Consider the following 18,164-nt stretch of genomic DNA (forward strand, 5'->3'; position numbering starts at 1 on the left):
TTTAGAGACCATAATCTGGCCACTAGGGATGCTCAGTGCTACTCGGCCGGTTGCTGTTTCTAGGCTTTGTTATGGATAGAGCTAGGAATTCATTTAGATGTTCTTGAGAGTGTCTATAGAGTCTTCCTTTCACTGGCAGCTACAAATCCTCCAGCAGTTCCCTCTGCTCTCAGAATTGGGCAGGTTTGCTGTGGAACAGCTCCATTTCTAGGACAGAAAGATAATTGCCTTTGGAAGGAAATAGAAGGTTCTCTAGTGGTCATCCTCAGTCAGCTTAGTTCCACAAACATTCCAGGGTGGAATTGCTGAATTTCCTCAGTTTTAAGATGCCAGCAATTGTCAGACACACCATCCATCAATTTAATAACAGCCTTTTAGAGAACAAAGAAACATTACCTCCTTGGGTAAACACTTCGATTATAAGATTTTTTTTTTTCCAAATTCACAACTTGAAAATGTAAAAGGAAACAAAAAGTTTCTTTTCAAATCTAGGAAATGTGGCAGCAGGCCAAGTTTCTCCCAGTATAGCAGCTGCGAGGTACCAGAAATCCAGGGTGTGGAGTGGGGAAGGTTCTGGAAAATGGGAGGCAGAGGGAGGTTGCTCAAGAGGCCACCAGCTGGGCCCTTTTTTCCAGAACCAGGCTTCTGAATGGCAGTGCCAGACACATGGGCCAGAGCCATGAGGACGAGGGCCTGAGGCCTGAGCTGAGGCATGCTGGGCAGGCTGGGGAAGCAAGAGGCACGATTGTCCTTGGGACAAACACAGGCCAACTTGAGAATGAGCAGGATGTCCCAAGCAAGGGAACCAGAAACTGACCAGGACAGGAGTGCTATAGGGCTAAGGTGACAAGCTCAGTGTGCCAGCTGGGGAGAGCATGAGGGAGCATGAGGGGCTCCTTCCTACAGGTTAGAGGCTTCCTTGGAATATCCAGGCCATGCAGTCACAGAGCATGGTCCAGCCAGAGCAGCTCCCACAGTCACCTGCCCCTCCTTCTACTTGTTCCAAGCCAAGAGCTGCAGAGCTCACATGGTGCTTTTGTACCTCTCTCCCCCAGCGTGGGAAGGAAGGGCTACACTTCTTTCTAACTATGCTATAAGGCCAACACAGCAAATTTACAGAAAGTTTGGAAACTTGAGAAAAATACTCAACTCCATACCCTCTGACCCAATTATGTTTTTTACTTTTGCACACTCTCTGCTGGTCCTTGTCCTCATTTCTCAGCTTTAAAATCAGTGTCCTGCCTCCTCCATATGACTGCAGTGTCCTCACAATGGCACCTTAACCCCTGTGAAATTTCCTTAACCATTTCCCGATTTTGAGATCTTTTAGGTTGTTACCCTTTTTTAAGCTAGTATAAATAACATGGTGATGAGCATCTTGGTTCAGATAGCCTTTCCCATATGATGAATATATTTTCCTTCTGGGGAAAAAAATCCCAGAAATGGGATCACTGGGCTAAAGGATTCTGAAAAATGACACATTTTCCCTTTTTTAAGAAAACCCTGATGATTGCTTTTCTGCACCTTTAACAGCATAACCTATTTTTTTTTTTTCCTTTTCAAAAATGTCTCATTTCGTAGATAAGAGACAACTTCTGACTGTTGTTCTCATCAGTCACACCTTCCCTTAACGAGTCTGATGCAGCCAGGCTAGTGCCAGGCAGTGAACACGCACGCACTGGGGGGTGAGGGGGTGGGGGCCCCACTGTGATGCCCCCTGTGCCCACTGAGCCGCCCCCCCGCTGCTCCATCCCCATTGCTGCAGGTTAATTGATGGCACCAACATCACCATGGAGGATGAGCATATGTGGCTGATCCCCTTCTCACCGGGGCTGGATCACGTGGTCACGATCCGCCTTGACAGGGCCGAAAGCATCGCAGGCCTGCGCTTCTGGAACTACAATAAATCTCCCGAGGACACCTATCGCGGGGTAAGCCGGGGAGCAGTGGCCGCACTCAGTCCAGCGTCAGGGAAGCAGCACCTTGACGAATGGCTGGTGTGGCAGCCAGAGAGGAGCATAAATCCTCCAGAACTTTCCAAATGGAGCTGGGGGCGTTATGTCCAGGGAGGGAGAGAGCTACTGTTTTCTTCTGCAAATGGCAAATACAGGCTAAAGAGCTCAGGGCATTTCCAGGGAACTGCACAGCGCTGTTTCTCCTGGTGCTGGGCGGTCCTAGGCAGGTCCAGCCCTCAGCTTGCCATGGTCAGTTTCGGCCCTCATGTCCATTGAGTGCCCGGGTGGCCAGGTCTCTGCTGAGGGCTTCATGGGCATTTATCATTTCACTGGATTCTCATCCCAGCCAATGGGAGGCAGGTGCAATTACCCCCATTTCTCAGGGTCTGAAACTGAGGTCCAGGAAGGTTCACTCGCCCATCCAAGGCCACACAGCTGGAGTCTCCACCTTGGCCGGCCAGACCTGGAGCCCACACTGTGATTTCCACGTGATGTTTTGCTGAGTGAGAAGCAGCACTCAGTCTTGGTGGGATTGAAGAGAGCCTCGGAAGAGCCCTTTTCTCGGGCTTCTGGCCTCAGGTGACTGAATGGGTGCCCTCCAGTCACGTAAAAGTGATGATGAGGCCACCAAAAGGTAACAATTCAGCTGGAGGGCCTGAGTCTGAGTCTCAGCTTGGACCCTACCAGCTGCATCACCTTTGACACGTGGCCTGCCTTCCCTGGGCTTGTCTTCTCATCTGTAACATGAAGAGGGAATAACACCTGCCACGGCAGATTGGCATCACCGTTGCCAGGTAACAGTTGACAACGCCAGGATTCAGCCTCATGTAATCCCCAGAGCTGGGCTCCCCACCATGTACCCACCACATAATTTATTCTAGGGCCTTAGGAATTGTATCACAGACCAGGTGTAGAGGCTCACGCCTGTAATCCCAGTACTTTGGGAGGCTGAAGCTGGAGGGTGGCTTGAGCCCAGGAGTTCTAGACCAGCCTGGGCAACACAGAGAGACCCCCATCTCTACTAAAACATTAGGCAGGCTTGGTGGCACACACCTGTAGTCCCAGCCATTTAGGAGGCTAAAGCAGGAGGATCTCTGGAGCCCAGGTCGAGGCTGCAGTAAGCTGTGATCTCACCATTGCACTCTAGCCCGGGTAACAGAGCAAGATACCATCTCAAAGAAAGAAACATGAAAAAAAGAATTGTGTCACATCTTAGAGCAGGATCGGCAGCCCCTGGCCTTCCCCGTGTGGCAGGAGCTGAGCCAGCCTGCTCCTCTGAGCAGGCCAGTCACGGACCCTCCCAACGCCGCTCTGTGTCTCTGTGAGCGCTCCCCTAGTTTGACACATTGAAGGAGTCATATATTGACACTAAAAAACAGCCTTTTGAGGCAGAAGTTGCCTCAAGTTGTGCCTTTGGGCCTTAAAATTCCCTTGAGCAAATCACAGTCTGTCTGGTAGAGCTTCTGTGACCTGAATTCACCATCTGGGGATATTGGGCTGAGTTCCCATCTCACGGGTCTGGGCCCCACCAGCCAGACGAGGGCTACAGTGGGATAAGGTGGAGGCGGGGAATGGGCACATGGCCTGAGATGGGAGACCCCCACTGTAGTGAAATGGATGCTGTGACTCAGATCCCACACCCCAAAGGCCTTCCCGAGCACCAGCGGTCCCTGGCATGTGGTTGGAAGCCAGGGCCTTGGACTCCTGGAGTTGGGGCTTCGAATCCCTTCAGTGGCCCTCGGGCAAATCGCTTAGTCCCTGTGAACTTTAGCTTCCTTCGCCGTTAGATGGAGATGGTGAGAGAGGTCACCTCCAAGGGAGTGAGCAGATGACAGGTGGCCACCTCTGCCCAAGGAAATCAGGGATGCTTCCTGGAGGAGGTGTTGGCCCTGGAGGATGGACAGGGACTTCCTGGGCCTCTGCTTTGCCATCACTGGATCCACTCTTGGGTGACTCTGTCCAGGACACACTTCTGCAGCTCCAGGCTTACATCCTGCTAGCTCCAAGCCCAGCAAAAGAGAGAGCTCCCCTTTCCAGACAAGCCAGCAAAACTCCAGGAGTCATGCTGATGGGCCCGGCCGTGTCTCAAATTCAGCTCGGGGGACCCAGGTAGGAATCCCCCTCGAGGAAAGCAGATGGAGAGATTGAGGACAGGGACCAGGTTCGAGTGACAGCCACGCCCGAAGCCAGGTAGCACCACCCTTCAGGTTTACTTATCCTGTGAGTAACTGACATAGAGGGGCTCCCAAAATGCTGAAGGAACGAGGGGCCCCAGGGGCACGTGAGAGCCAGGCCAGGGACCCTTCCTCCCTTCCTTTCTGTAGGAGGAGCTCCTCTGCCTCTCCCTGAGGAAAAGCCACCAGTTGAACCAGCAGGTGCACCCATGTTGCTGACCACGAAAGTGGGCTAAGGTGTGGAGGAGAATCAGGCTCCAAAATCTGAAATCAGGGAGGGGGTGCTGGCTGTCACCCCTCCCTGCCCATAGCACAGGTGGTGGCTGGGCCGCCTCAGACTCTGCCATTAGGACTTTGAGACTGACCAGTAGAACCTGGTTGTCTGGCTGGAGAACTCTGGCTAGAACAGGGAGAGATGTTGGCTCAAATCCAAGTGAATCCAACAAGCTCTTAGAAGGCACCTGCTGTGTTCCAGGCCCCGAGGCAGACAGAGAGGTGGTCCAGCCAGACCCTCTGCCATAAGAAACACCCAGAAGCCAATGGGGATGCTGCTAGGCATTCAGGCCCAAAAAGGATGAGCTCAGTGCCATGAGAAGAAAGCTCAGGAAGAAGTCTGTCCTGTCCTGAGGGAGAGCTCCCAGAGGGGTATTGATGTGTGAGCCAGGGGTTGAAAAAGGAGCAATAGAGGCTAACATTCACAAAGTATACAGTTTGTGCCAGGCACTGTTTAGGGCACTTTACATAGGTTAACTCATGACTGTGCCCATTTAACAGATGAGGAAACTGAGGCATAGGGAAGGTAGGTAACATACACAGCTACTAGTGTTGCACATGGAAGCTCCTGAGTCCGTGCCCTTGACCTCCATGTCTTGCCGCCCCAGGCCGCTGCAGCTGGTGAGGTGGGCGGGGCCTTGGCCAAGTCACATGCCTCCCCTGAAAGCTGTGGACCAGAGAATGTATGCACGTGTCCACTGCAGCAGGGGGCTCGCCTGTCTTGTCCTCTGCTACCTGCCCAGCGCCCGCATAGCACCTGGTACGGGAAATGGACCCTGGTCAGGTGGCTCTGTGAAAGGCTCCCCATGGTGGGCACAGCTGCCGGCAGCTCTGGTCATGTCAGCCACTCCTGTCCCCACGTGGCCTGCCTCCCTTCAGTCATGTTACTTCTTTTGTTTGCCAGGCCAAGATTGTCCACGTCTCCCTGGACGGCCTGTGCGTCTCCCCGCCAGAGGGCTTTCTCATCCGGAAGGGGCCAGGAAACTGCCACTTTGATTTTGCTCAAGAAATCCTCTTCGTGGACTACCTACGGGCTCGGCTGCTGCCCCAGCCGGCCAGGAGGTGAGGGGAAAATGGGCGCCATGCACAGCCCCTCCCGGCCCCTGGGCCCGCTTGCTTTGCAAGTTGCTCTGATGTACATACTGAAAGGGTTTTGAAACGGTGATCAAACGCATGGCTTTTCAACTTAGTCATTTTCTAAAGCTCAGCCAAGCCTCACCGGAAGCCTGTAGAATGGACTTGCCTTGTCTGGGGACATTTGGGTTTTTCACAGTCTGGAATGCTGAAGATTTTAAATGCTTCGTTGCGTTTCCTGCTGGGAAAAGAGGCTACAGCCCGCCTCCGTTCCAGAAATGCCTGCTGGCCAGGTTGGTGAGGGGCCTTCCTTCTCTCGTTTCTGTGTTCCTGATTTAGAAAGATTCAAGGAGAAAAATAGAGCTTAATATTTCATGGATTCACTGGGATTTCTTGGCCCCAGTCTCAGCCGCATTAAGTTCATAACGATTTGTAAATGCCACGTTAAGTTTACTCATTTAAACCCCCTGATGTCCAAACGCCAGAGGCCAAGCTCTAGAAACAAAATGAGTTTCTCTGCACTGTAGTGGGGTTGGCTGGCTGGGCTGGTCACTGGGAAGTCACTTAATTGTAACATTGCCCTTGAAATGGAAGAGAACCAGGCTCGGGCTGAAGGGCACTGACAGTGGACCAGGGAGAGGGGCCCCGTGGGGAGGACCGTGGAGGAGAGAATCCTTCCTAAGGGCTGACTGCGTGAACACTTTGATGTGTCCTTTGGGAAATCCTTCCAGCCACCCTTTGACCTAGCCAGTATGATGCCCATTTTACAGATGTGGGAACTGAGGCCCTGGCTGGTGGAGCCAGGTGCTGAAGATCATGAAGCCAAAGCTGTCAGGACTCTGCCCACCTTCCAGCCTCCTCTCGCTTCCCTCTCCCCATCCTGCCCCAGACTTCAGCCCTCTGGCTGCTTTCTGGGGCAAACACCAGCAGCCCAGTGTCTTCCCACCTCGAGCCTTTGCTCTGCTGCCCCTCTGCGTGGAAGGCTTAACTCTGACACTTCCCAAGGCTGCCTCCTCCTGGAGGTCTTCCCAGAGCACTCCCTGAGGCAGCCTGCCCCACTCAGGCCCTCCGCCCTGTCACCCTGTCCTGGCTCTCAGCACAGCGTGGACCCTCCTTGTGTTTAAAGACATAGAGGGGGTTGGTTAAGAAAGGGGGCAGTGGCACCAGACAACCTCGAGTCCCATCCTGGTTCTGCCACTACCAGCTGCATGGCCTTGAGCAAGTGACCTCACTTCTCTGTGTTCTGGTTTCCTCATCCACATCCCAAGCATCTAAAAATACCCACCTCCTAGGGTTGTGTTGAGGAATAAAAGAGTCCATTTCAGGAAAGCCCTGAGCCCTGTGCCTCCCTGGCACAGCGTCCTGCCGGCATTGGCAATGACTGTCATCTAGAGCGGGAACTCCACGCGAGCAGGGGCCTCATCTGTCTTTTCCCTGCTGCGTCCTAGGGAACACTAAACTGCCACGTTTCTTCAAAGCCTGTTATTTCTGGTAATTCTGGGCCGTCGTGAGCTGCTTCATGGTGCTGTTTTTTATGCTTTTTCAGGCTGGACATGAAAAGCCTGGAGTGTGCGAGCATGGACTACGAGGCGCCACTGATGCCCTGTGGCTGTATCCTTCTCCTCCCGCCCCACCAGCACATTCTGGGCCCCGAGGCAGTGCCTGGGCCACAACTGCCCAGTCGGGGTTTCAGGTGGCCACATTTGAGGCAGCTGGAACTCCATGCAGGGAAACCAAGGCAGAGGATGGGAGGCCTCCTACATCCTCAGGGCCACTGGGAGCTGCTGGGACTGGGGCAGCCGGGCTAGTTCCAGATCCCACTCCTGGCAGCTGAGGCTGGAGGGGGCAGCACCCAGGACTCCAGCTGGGAGGGGTTAGAGATGCTGACACCGACCCCAGCGGCTAGAGTGGGGAGGGGAGTGTCCTGGAACCAGCCAGGGAGGAGATGAAGATAGAAATAGCTTGGCAATCCAGGCACAATGGCTCACACCCATAATCCCAATGCTTTAGGAGACCAAGGAGGTTGGATTGCTTGAGGCCAGGAGTTTGAGACTAGCCTGGGCAACATAGTGAGACCCCATATCTTAAAAAATAAAATAAAATAAATTAGCTGGTGGCACATGCCCATAGTCCAAGCTACTTGGAGGCTGAGGTGGGAGGAACCCTTGAGCCCAGGAGTTTGAGGCTACAGTGAGCTCTGAGTGCACCAGTGCACTTTAGCCCGGGCAGCAGAGCCCAGCACTCTGGCACTACTATCATCCCCATTTCACAGCTAGGAAAACGGAGGCACAGAGAGGCTCAGTAATTTGCCCAAGGCTACACAGGTGAGAAAGGGTAGGACCTGGGGGAGGTGGACCCAGGCAGCCTGGTTCTAAGGCCTACTCTCTAGCCGGCCAGTTCTGGAAGCACTGTCTCCAGCTATGTCATCATCTGGGAGTCGCCCAGCCCCTTTTCAGGCCTCCCACCCGGCCTACTCCTGGGAATGCAGGGAGAGAGCAGGGCACGGGGCTGAACTGAGGAACGGCTTGATGCCCAGCTCTGCACGTGGGACTTCAGCAGCAATGGTGGTCTCCCTGCCCCGGACCATGGTCCCTGGTGCTATGAGGTTTATGTGTCCCCTTCTTAGCCTCCTGTCTACTTGAAAGGGATGGAGGAGGGAGCAGGTACTCTGTTCTTGTCATTTCACAACCAGAGAAACTGGAGCGTTTCGTTCAGTACCATACAATGAGTTTGTAGCACAGATGTTTCCCCATCCCGCCTGCTCCCTGGAGAGCACCCTCTCCTCCCGTCCTGTCTCCTGGGGCCTAGAGGAAGGCTTTGCATTCGTAATACATGCACATGTGCTCACACGCATGCATACGCATGCACACACACACACACACTCACATGCACACACATGCAGTTTAAGAAAATGTGATGCCACCTGTATTTTGATAGGCTCTAGTCTCAATAAGAGAAAAATATTTTTCTCTCATTCATCAATATAAACCCAAAATAATTTCTCTTAGTTTACCATTGTTTTACTGTATTCTGCAAAAAAAAAAAAAAATCAGCCTTCTTTTCCTTAATAAAGTGTCCCAGTCATTTTCCAGTTTCAGCTTCTCACCAGCTGGGGCGACCCGTATTACATCGGCCTCACTGGCCTGGAGCTGTATGATGAGCGGGGAGAAAAAATCCCCTTGTCGGAAAACAGTATCCTTTCTAGGACAGGAGCTGGCTCCACCCAGATTGAAGGGAGCATGGGGGGGGTCGGAAACGGGGCAGAAGCCTCGCGTGCAGAGGGAAATGGCCCTCTAGGAACCAGAGCCCAGGGGGCTTTGCTTATAGTCAGATGCTGACCCTTAGGCATGTGCAGCAGAGAGCAGCTCCCAGCCCTGCCTGCTAAGACATCAGGAGCAGGAATTCTACAAGCCAAAGAGTCCTGTGGTCCAATGAATTAAGAGAGGCTGCCAACTATAGCCTTCTCTTCTTGGAGAACCACAGATATTTTGGAGTTCCAAAGGCTCTGACAAGGTCTGCAGGGAGAAGCTTATTGCACTGTGTTCAACTCAGTGTGTCCTGAATTTCTTAAGCTTGGAACCCTCTGCCCATAGTATGCCCACACCAGAATTTGCAAACTGTTAGCCCAGTGCATTCTGAAATGAGTTGCTAATATTTTTAGAAATCAGGAGGTCTCACATGAAAACCCTGATCTCCAGTTTCCCCTGAGAAATTGGCAACATAGGCCCTTGATTATGTGTAGTGACAATGGCTGGGCCTGGTTACCCGTTGCCATTGCTCCCCAAGCATATCCTTCTGGTCTACCTTAGCCCCCACTCCTCCCATTTTTATCTACCAGGCCCTGAAACACGCTGCTAATATTTACTGAGGGCTCACTCTGTGCTACCTCATCTGCTCTCACAAGAATCTTGTGAGGTGATTGCTGCTGTTATCCCCGTTTTACAGATGAGGAGCCTGAGACACAGAGAGGTTGAGTAACTTGCCTAATGTCACACAGCCAGTGAGTCTGTGTCCAGACACTGGCTCTTGACCAAGCACTAAGCTATCCTGCCTGTTTCCTGTAACCTGCCCAGCCCCCTCGGATCTTGAATCTGTGATCGCTGGCCCACCACAGTTAGGGAAATACCAGGGCAGGTCGAACCCTAAAGCCTGCCTTGCGTCTGTTTGGGGTCCCTGGCTTCCAGTTGGATCCCTTTCTGCCTGCCCTGGGTGCCACCACCCTCCTCAGCTGGGATGAATCATTGTTGATTTTTTTTATCATTATTAGTGACTTCTTGAAGCTATAAAGTTTCATTGATTTTACCAAAGGGCTCTCATCTGGTGCACTCTGAGATCCTCACATCCATTCTGGGAGCTGGAGGTTTTTGTAGCCATTTTACAGATGAGAACACAGGTCCAGGGTTGACATGTGACTTGCCCAAGCTCTCATAGGTCATCATGGCAAAGGCAGAGCTAGAAGCTGGGTTCTGCAGATCACATTAGCTGGGTCCAGCTGCCCCGGCTCCTTCCACACTGGCCAGGAAGAAAGGCTCAGCACAATCCTTACATGCCAGGGCAGAATCCAGCCACCACCCCATTCCCTTCCTAAACAAAACCTCCGCAGAGCTTGCCCTCCACCCTCCCAAGCAGCAGCAACGTTTTATGTCCCCAGCTCCAGCAGTTCCCTGCAAGGCCTCTTCTTCAGCCAGCCTTCTGGGTGGTTTCCTTCTCTCTCTACTTGAAACTGTCCACCTCTCCACACACACACCTGCTCCCCTGGGGCCTGGCGCTCCCCGTTTCCCCAGGACACGTCCAATTCAGCTGTCACTGCTGCGGCTGCCCAGAGCATCAGCCCTGCCAGCCCCAGAGTCCCTCGAGCCATGCTGTCAGCCTGAGGGCAGCTGGCAGCCCCTGAGCACACAGATTTGGGTTATGGCAACTTAGACGCCTCCTCAGATATTGCGGCCTTCCCTGACAGTGTGAACTCCCTGGAGGGCGTGGGTGGGGACGTCCGCACCCCGGACAAGCTCATCGACCAAGTGAACGACACCAGTGATGGCCGGCACATGTGGCTGGCTCCCATCCTGCCGGGCCTGGTGGGTTCCCAGCAGCAGCCACCGCAGCTCCTGGCCCTCAGGCGGGCAGGGGGACTTTCCCTGGTCTCAGTGACACGTCTTTCTTCCAGGTCAAGTTAATCTCAAGCCAAGATGCTTGGGAGCTGTCAGAAAGGTTTAGGTCTTTGCTACCTTGTCTGATGGGGTCAGCTCTTCCAGGCCAGCAATTCTTTCTCTTTTATAAGGGGACACCAGGGGTGAAAGGGGCCCCATGGGAATCTGAAGCCAGGAACCCCAGCACAGCTGCCTGAGGGCTTGGTCATTCTTGGTCCCTGCAGGCAGCCTTCTCTGGTTCTCTGCTCTGCCTGGCTTTGCAGCCGCTGTGTCCTCTTCCTCCCCAGCCAGCCCTCTGCACACTCACAGTTTCTGCCCCTTCCTACATCACCGGGTAGATGACCCCAGCACGGCCCCCCTGCCCTCCTGCTGGCCCCAAATTGGCCTGGTCAGCTTTTCCGGCCAACTGACTCAGTTTCCCAGATCTCAAACCTTGCACTGAGTCCTGCTTAGCTTTTAGCTCTGAGGCCTCGTGGTGAGCTGACGTGGTTGGTTGCAGTGGAGAGGAGGGGCAGAAGCCACAGGGCATGGACGGGGTGGTCAGCCCCCTCCAGCCTCTCAGCCCGGGGCCAGATGCCTGGTAGGGATGCACAGCGGGTTCTTGACAGCCATATGACCAGGGATGTGTCCCTTGTCCATGCCATGGGACTGAGTGGGGGATCGGGAGCACCTTTTTCTCTCAAAACACAGGAAGGTACAGCGTCAGCAATCCTATGACGGAAGTTTTCCAAAGGCCACCCTAAAATTAGACCCCCCCATTGAGCGTCCATCAGTTTCCCCTGCCCCATTGGAGAGGGGGCAACACAGCTCTGTCCTCCCTGAGACCCGGGCCACCCACTGGCAGCCAGCGGGTATTTTCCGTTGTCTAGCACTGGAAGGCCTTTTGGGGTGAGGCAACTTCAGCTGTTGCTCTCACGGCTGGACTCCAACATCTGTATCTGCTTGAGCCTCACAGGCAACTGACTTTGAGGACCCTCGCCCTGACCTTTATTGTTTCCACGGTCCAGCCAGGAGGCTGGCCCTCCCCGAGCAGCCCCACTCCCTCTTGGGACATTCTGAGGATAGTCACAGGCTGGGGACTGGGGCCCGGGGCAGGACTGAGCCTGCAGCCTGTAGCCAGTGTGGGATGCTTATTTCTTGATTCTGTCTTGTAAGGGAGGGTCCCCCCGCTAATATCTGAGAGCCTTGGTTGGGGGTGGGGAGAGGGAGGGCTGTTCGAGGCTGCCCCGTCCCACTTTCCCCACTGGGTTCTGCCCCGATCTAGACAGCCCTCCTTACTCCCCCAGCAGAGGTTCACAGACGCGCACTAGACATTGCCCAGCAGCACCTTGGCGTTGCTTCTCAGTGATGGTTTGGGGAAAGGACAGACAGGGTCAGAAGCTGATCCCCATGGCTGGTGCTCAACCCGAGCTGGGGACTGTCCCTTTAGCTCACGGGGCTCTAGACTATTTCTGGGCCTGACCTGAGGGGACGTAGGGGATGGCCAAGGATGTTCCCAGTTCTCCACTGGCATTGAAATGAGGGCCCCGCCAGGCCCAAGCACACAGGCCCTCCAAGAGCCAGCTCAGCGGTTTGTTGCAAACGCAGCCACACGTGACCTGACTCAAGATGGGCTTCGAGGAGATGAAAGGGGGCGGGACTCCAGGCTGGCCCACGTGGCAGGCGCTGCCTTGGGCACCACCACTCACCCCCAGCCCACGCCTGGCGCCCCCAGCCCAGCCAAGTGCCTCTGTTTCCAAACATGCCTGTTTTAATTAGTTCTGCTCTCTGACAGGTGAACCGGGTTTATGTGATTTTCGATCTGCCTACCACCGTGTCAATGATCAAACTGTGGAATTATGCGAAAACACCCCATCGAGGGGTGAAGGAGTTTGGCGTAAGTACTTATTAGCTGGGTTTTTTGAGATAATTATGCTCGTTGGTAATTAGGCCGCCGGCAATTATCATTTGTCGCAGTTTGATTTACTTCTCTCTGTTGCAACCCTCAACACAAATGCCTGGTCCTCAGATGCAGGCAAATTTACCACCCAACCATGAATTCAGAACCTCCTGGCAGTGATTTCAGTGTCACCCTGAACAAATAGAAAGTGGGTTTTCTTTCATTTTTTCCTCTAGAATCCCACTGGTTTGGGGCGGTGACCCTGGGATGGGGAGGACAGGGACCCTGGAGACCAGAGACCTGTGTTTGCGTCGAGCTCTGCTGCTTGTGCTAATGGTATTAAAGCCCCTCAGGCCTCAATTTTCTCATCTGCAGTGTGGGCTGATGGCTCCTGTCTTTCCCAACGGTTGTGAAGATCTGAAATCACAAGGCAGACACAGCACATAGCAGGCACTTGTTCCTGGCAGCCCCATCTTCCCAAGGAGAAAGGCTCAGAGCAGTAATGCGCTTTGCCCAAGGTCAACGTGGGAGGGAGGAGGGGCACCCCTGAGCTCCGCCCCATGTCCCTGCAGCTCCTGGTGGATGACCTGCTCGTGTACAACGGGATCCTGGCCATGGTGAGCCACCTGGTGGGGGGCATCCTGCCCACGTGTGAGCCCACTGTGCCCTGCCACACCATCCTCTTCACCGAGGACAGGGACATCCGCCACCAGGAAAAACATACCACCATCAGGTATGGCCCCCCCGGCCCCGTGGCCTCCCCACCGGCCCTAACGAGGATGGATGGCTGGGACACACGGCCAGGAGCCTGATCGAATCGTGTGTTTCCTTCCTCCCCACAGTAATCAGGCCGAGGATCAGGATGTCCAGATGATGAATGAAAACCAAATCATGACCAACGCGAAACGGAAGCAGAGCGTTGTTGACCCAGGTCAGTGGCGTCTCTCTGCCCAGAGCATCACGCCTCGGGAGCTCGGTCTGAATACAGAAGGAACTGGTGGCCTTGCAGCCCCGCCCTCACCCCTGCCTGTCCCGAGACCCCTCTCCTCTGCCCAGGAGCCTGCCCAAAGGCCTGGGGAGGGACCAAAGGGGTCAGAACCAGGGGAGCAACATGCTTCCAGCTTCTTGCAGGCACCTGTAACAAGTGGAGCTTCCTGAATCCAAGTGTCATGGGCACAGAGTGGGGAAGCAGTCAGGGGCAGAGCACCATGTTAAAGGGGTTTGCACTGGGCCATGGGAAACCAATAGAGGATGCCCAAGGCGAGGGCTTCCTGGAAGAGGTGATGTTTGAGCTGGATCCTAAAGGATGTGAGGAGTGTGCCAGGCAGCCTGGGCAAAGGCTGAGAGGGGTATTATAGCAAAGCCTGCTCCAGGCAGAGGGAAGAGGCCAGCATGCCAGACACCCCAAGAGCAGGGACTTTTCGAAGGGCCTTGAATGGCAATAATCCAGGCTGTTGGATTTCACTGGGAAGTGTGGGGCACCTTCAGGGTTTGAGACTTAGTAACTCTGGTCCCTCTGTGCCCTGTCATGACAGCCTTACGTCCCAAAACCTGCATCAGCGAGAAGGAGATGAGACGACGGCGCTGCTGATGGGTGAAGAAGGGAGAGCTGGTCCTCCCACTGCACTGGGCTCTGTCACCAGCCCCACTTAGCACCCATGTCCCTCACCCTCAGTCCCAGGAGCTGGAAGTGAACCACAGTGTTGAGGGGAGCCCGCTGGGGAGAGGGGACTCGGGAGGACAGCCCTGGATGCTACTGGAGTGACAGATGGCTATGGCTGCAGGGCACGGCAATCCTCTGTAGTTCCAGGTTGGCTGCAGGGAGCCCGGGACACCTGCTTTCATGCCTCTGCTGTGAGACCCAGCAAAGCAGAGCCCATGACCACTTGGGCCTGGGCTGACCCTGACTCGGAGCAGGACAATGACAGGGTGGGGAGGCCTCCCATCCAGCCTCAGAGGGCCCAGAGAATGGCTGAGCAGGACAGTGGGAGACCAGACCCCACCCCACAATCCCAGCAGGCAGGGCCACCCAGGGAGACTCTGCCTTCAGAAACCTGAGGTTCAGCGGCCAACACCCCCATTCTCCTGCATCCCTGTCTCATTCTGGGACTGGTGGAGCTGGCTGCGAGGTTGGAGTAGTTTCCTGGTTACATGGGTCCACAAGACCCTCTCTCATCCCAGTATAGGGGCCTCTCTCCTCTCATTGGGCCTGATAAGAAACTGGCCAAGGCTGTGCATCCTGTAGAGGGAAGGAAGTCAGCTGGGCCACACGCCATCCACCCTGGCAAGAGCTGGGCCTGCTCTGGCAGGCCAGGGCATCTTCTCTGTGCTGCTGCCAGGCCAGGAAGGGTGGGCGGGCGGCCAGCAGGCTGGCAGCTCCAGACCCCAGAGGGCCAGAAGAACCCACCGCAATGCCCTCTGGATGCAGGTGTTGGGGGATGCCGAGGACGCTCTCCCCATCTCCTCCCACCCTTGAGCAGGCCCTCCCTGCACTCTCTGCCACATGTCCCTCCTGGTCTGATCGAGGCTGTGCTCACTGACGCGGCTGCTTTCTGTCTATGCCCCTGTGCCCTTGGAGGCAGACAGTGAGGTGCTCCTTTCCCGGGCCCCCACCCCGTCTCCCTCTTCAGCCACTTCCCAGCGAGTTGGAAATGTGCCTTGCACCCCCAGCCGAGTGAAGCCCAGAACGCATCTATTTCCATCGATGTAACAAGCTCGGATCAGGGACCTAATTGGTTTCCCAGTGGTGGGTAATTTCTCGTTCCAAATATTAATCCGTTGTTTTTCTGGCGCCCAGCCCAGCCCAGCCCGCCGCAGTACTGTACTCGAGGTACGTTCCTATGCAACCGAGAGCCCCGGCAAATACTTCATGAGCTTAGCAGCCTGGGCTCCAGCAGCTATGCAAATGCGCTTTTCATCTGGAGCACGGGGCTGATGTGAAGATAAGAATTGTTTCTCCTGGAGAAAGATCCATCATTTCTCCAGCTTCCAAGCCCCCGGCACCTCTGCTCAACTCCCAGATGTGACGAGCACCTCCCGCCGGGGGAGTCAGGGGCTGATCAATCCAGCTATTGTACCCAAACCAGTGCCGCTGCATTAAAGGGAGCCCCGGCTGCTCCTTCCCCACTGAGATGTGGGCACAGGTCAGATTTGTCAGGGAGATGGCACTAACACGACTCAAGCTCACTCCCAGAACTTCAGCTGATGTTTATAATAATCGTATGTACTGTGCAATTTAGGAGGGGGAAAAAAAAGCTGTACAGGCGTTAACTCTAAAATAAATTTCTATTTTTTTCCTCTTGCAAAATTAATAAAAGATGTTATTAAGAATATAATCCGAGTCACCGGATTTGGGGTCAGACGGGGAGTCCATGCTGCCTCCAGGAGCTGAGTGACACAGAGAAGGCCTCACCGAGCTGCAGATGGGGTCATGATCGCACCCTGGCTGCTCAGTGAGATTGTCATGCCGTAGAAACAGGCAGTAGTAGCCCATCCATACAGAGTGGTTATTACATGCCTGGCTCTAACTTGTTTAATCCACGTCACACAACCCTTTGCGGTGGGCACTATTATTATCCTCACTTTACAGATAAGGGAGCTGAGACACAGAGAGGTGGTGCGACTTTCCTGGGACACACAGCTTTGGAAGCTATTAGCCAATGCACAAATCCTCAGAGGGCCCCTGGAGAGTTGAGGTGGGGGTGACATCCCTTGGATCTTTGGCCCCGGAGTTTCCCTTCACCATGTGTGGATCCTGGAATGGCGGCCCCCAGACTCCCAATTCCTGGGCCTCCTCCCAGCCACCACCCCCCACGCCCCTGCTGCCTCCAGGGGTGAATGATGGCAGCTCGTGGCTTCTGGATAAAGCAGCCCTCGACGGGAAAGAGGGCTCAGCTGAGGAGGGTCACACTGCAGTTCAGGCACTAACAGTAGCATTGGCAGCAGGTAGGAGAAGCCCCACTTTCGTTCGCTGTGTGGGTCGGAGGAGAGAGCCCCCTCTGTCCAGCCAGGAGAGGCCCAGCCCCAAGCATAGAGGGAAAACAGCAGGGGCTCTGGCCGGCCTGCTCCATGCCCCCGTTCCCTCTGATTTCCTACAAAGACAGAGGCCTGGCAGCCACCCTGGTGTTGGAGAACAGTCGCCCTCCCTCCTCTTGGTGGAGGGATCTCTGGGCCAGCCCTGGAGACCCTCAAGGGCAGCCCAGATCTTCCAGCATTCCCTCTGCGAGAGTGGGAGGCCGGCAGGGGTGTCCCAGCCTCTCAGCTCCGCTGAGCTCTCCAGGCCCCAGTCAGAGCCCTGGCTTGGAGTCCCGTTATTCAGGAACCAGGCAAGTGATGTCAGGGAGAGATGTCAACACTGGCCTGCAAGGACCGTGGTCAACACAGCGGCACAGGCCCTTCGAAGGGGTCAGCCACACCTCAGATCTAAGAGAAGCCAGACAGCCAGGCATTTCGTTTATCTTTAATGTGAAATCTAACTTTTAAATGTTGGCTCAGCTTCAACAAACAGGCAAACACACACTGAGTGAGCCAAGTATTAAATAAAACCTGTCCACAGGCAGGCCCCGGTCGGTTCAGCAATCCTGCTTGCTCAGCCTGCCTCCCTTTCTGCCCCACCTCAACCTGGGGTTCAAGCAATGTCCCAGACTGGAATCTCCCAGCTCCTCTTCCCTCTCCAGGGAGGAAAAAGGAGAGAGGGGCTCCTTCCTGGTCTGTCACCACCCCACTCCTCAGCACCCAGGTGGGCAGAAAGACAGGATGACTGTGAGGTGACACCTCTGGGTCCTGGAGGCGGCAGCCCCCGCCCTCAGCTGTTGTGGATAAACAGAGGCCCTCCTTTCCCTCCACATCCTGAGGCTTCCCATTCCGTGCAGTGCCCCCCCATCCCCAGTGCCCCAACAAACAGGGACATAAATGACTCCTAGGCTGCCACTGTCAGGGGTCAGAGCTTGTTGGCTCCCTGGCATAGGTGACTGGAAATGGGCCTCCGCTGCACCTGACAAGAGGGTTACGGCACGGGGTCCCGGTGGAGGCTCCCACAGGCCTCCAGCCCTTGGGGACCTGCCTCCTCTGTTCAGCCATGGGAAAGACCGGCCTCCCACCTCCCCGGAAGTTCCAACACTGGCACTGCCACCCCGGAAGGACCCGGAAGGACCTCCAGAGCCTGCCAAGGGGGGCTCCGCAGCCAGGCAGGTGGCAGCTGCCCCATGCCCAGGCACGTGTGCTGAGATGCCCGGGTTCCCTCTCCCGGCCTCACCTCCCGCCATACCTCCCGGAGCCAGGACAGTCCCTTTCCGAGGCCTCCAGGCCCCACCTGGCCTCTTCACAGTCCACAATCCGGTGGCCCAGGCTCTTGGGTTTGGCAGACTCACTGGATGATGTTTAATTTTTAAAAATGAGTTGCCTGCCTTTATTATCAGGTTTCACGTTAAAATGCAGATTCCCTGCTTTTTCAGAAAGACAGGAAGATCTGGCAACCTGGTCCCATGTTCCCAGCTGGCCCCAGAGCCTAAGCAGTGCTCTCCAGATGGTCCTGGTCCCCACCAGCCCCTCTTTCCCACACTTGCCTGCAGTCCTCCCTTGTATGACCATCACACACACACACACACCCAGCCAGCCTGTGAGTTTGCAACCCCTGAGATGGAAGCAGGTTAAGGAATGTGGA

At 55.0% G+C, this 18,164-nt stretch overlaps 1 protein-coding gene across 7 annotated transcripts in view; it reads left to right on the forward strand.

The window, feature by feature from the left end:
- The window catches only part of KIAA0556 (KIAA0556 ortholog), a 233,770-nt gene extending 217,933 nt beyond the window's left edge, over nucleotides 1-15,837 (forward strand). For 6 of the 7 annotated variants that reach the window (XM_033217910.1, XM_033217909.1, XM_033217912.1 and 3 more), the window contains 9 exons: nucleotides 1,766-1,931; nucleotides 5,307-5,464; nucleotides 7,023-7,087; nucleotides 8,558-8,668; nucleotides 10,412-10,551; nucleotides 12,398-12,499; nucleotides 13,075-13,235; nucleotides 13,345-13,433; nucleotides 14,038-15,837. In XM_033217910.1, coding sequence (XP_033073801.1) covers nucleotides 1,766-1,931; nucleotides 5,307-5,464; nucleotides 7,023-7,087; nucleotides 8,558-8,668; nucleotides 10,412-10,551; nucleotides 12,398-12,499; nucleotides 13,075-13,235; nucleotides 13,345-13,433; nucleotides 14,038-14,093 — 1,048 coding nt within the window. In that variant the 3' untranslated portion in view covers nucleotides 14,094-15,837. Of the gene's footprint in view, nucleotides 1-1,765; nucleotides 1,932-2,338; nucleotides 2,750-5,306; nucleotides 5,465-7,022; nucleotides 7,088-8,557; nucleotides 8,669-10,411; nucleotides 10,552-12,397; nucleotides 12,500-13,074; nucleotides 13,236-13,344; nucleotides 13,434-14,037 lie in introns of those variants that run through there. The other variant, XR_004438849.1, reaches the window with a different exon arrangement.
- The last annotated feature ends 2,327 nt before the right edge of the window (nucleotides 15,838-18,164 follow it).

Source organism: Trachypithecus francoisi, unplaced genomic scaffold, assembly GCF_009764315.1.
Source record: "Trachypithecus francoisi isolate TF-2019V2 unplaced genomic scaffold, Tfra_2.0 Lachesis_group10, whole genome shotgun sequence".
Taxonomy (NCBI): Eukaryota; Metazoa; Chordata; class Mammalia; order Primates; family Cercopithecidae; genus Trachypithecus; species Trachypithecus francoisi.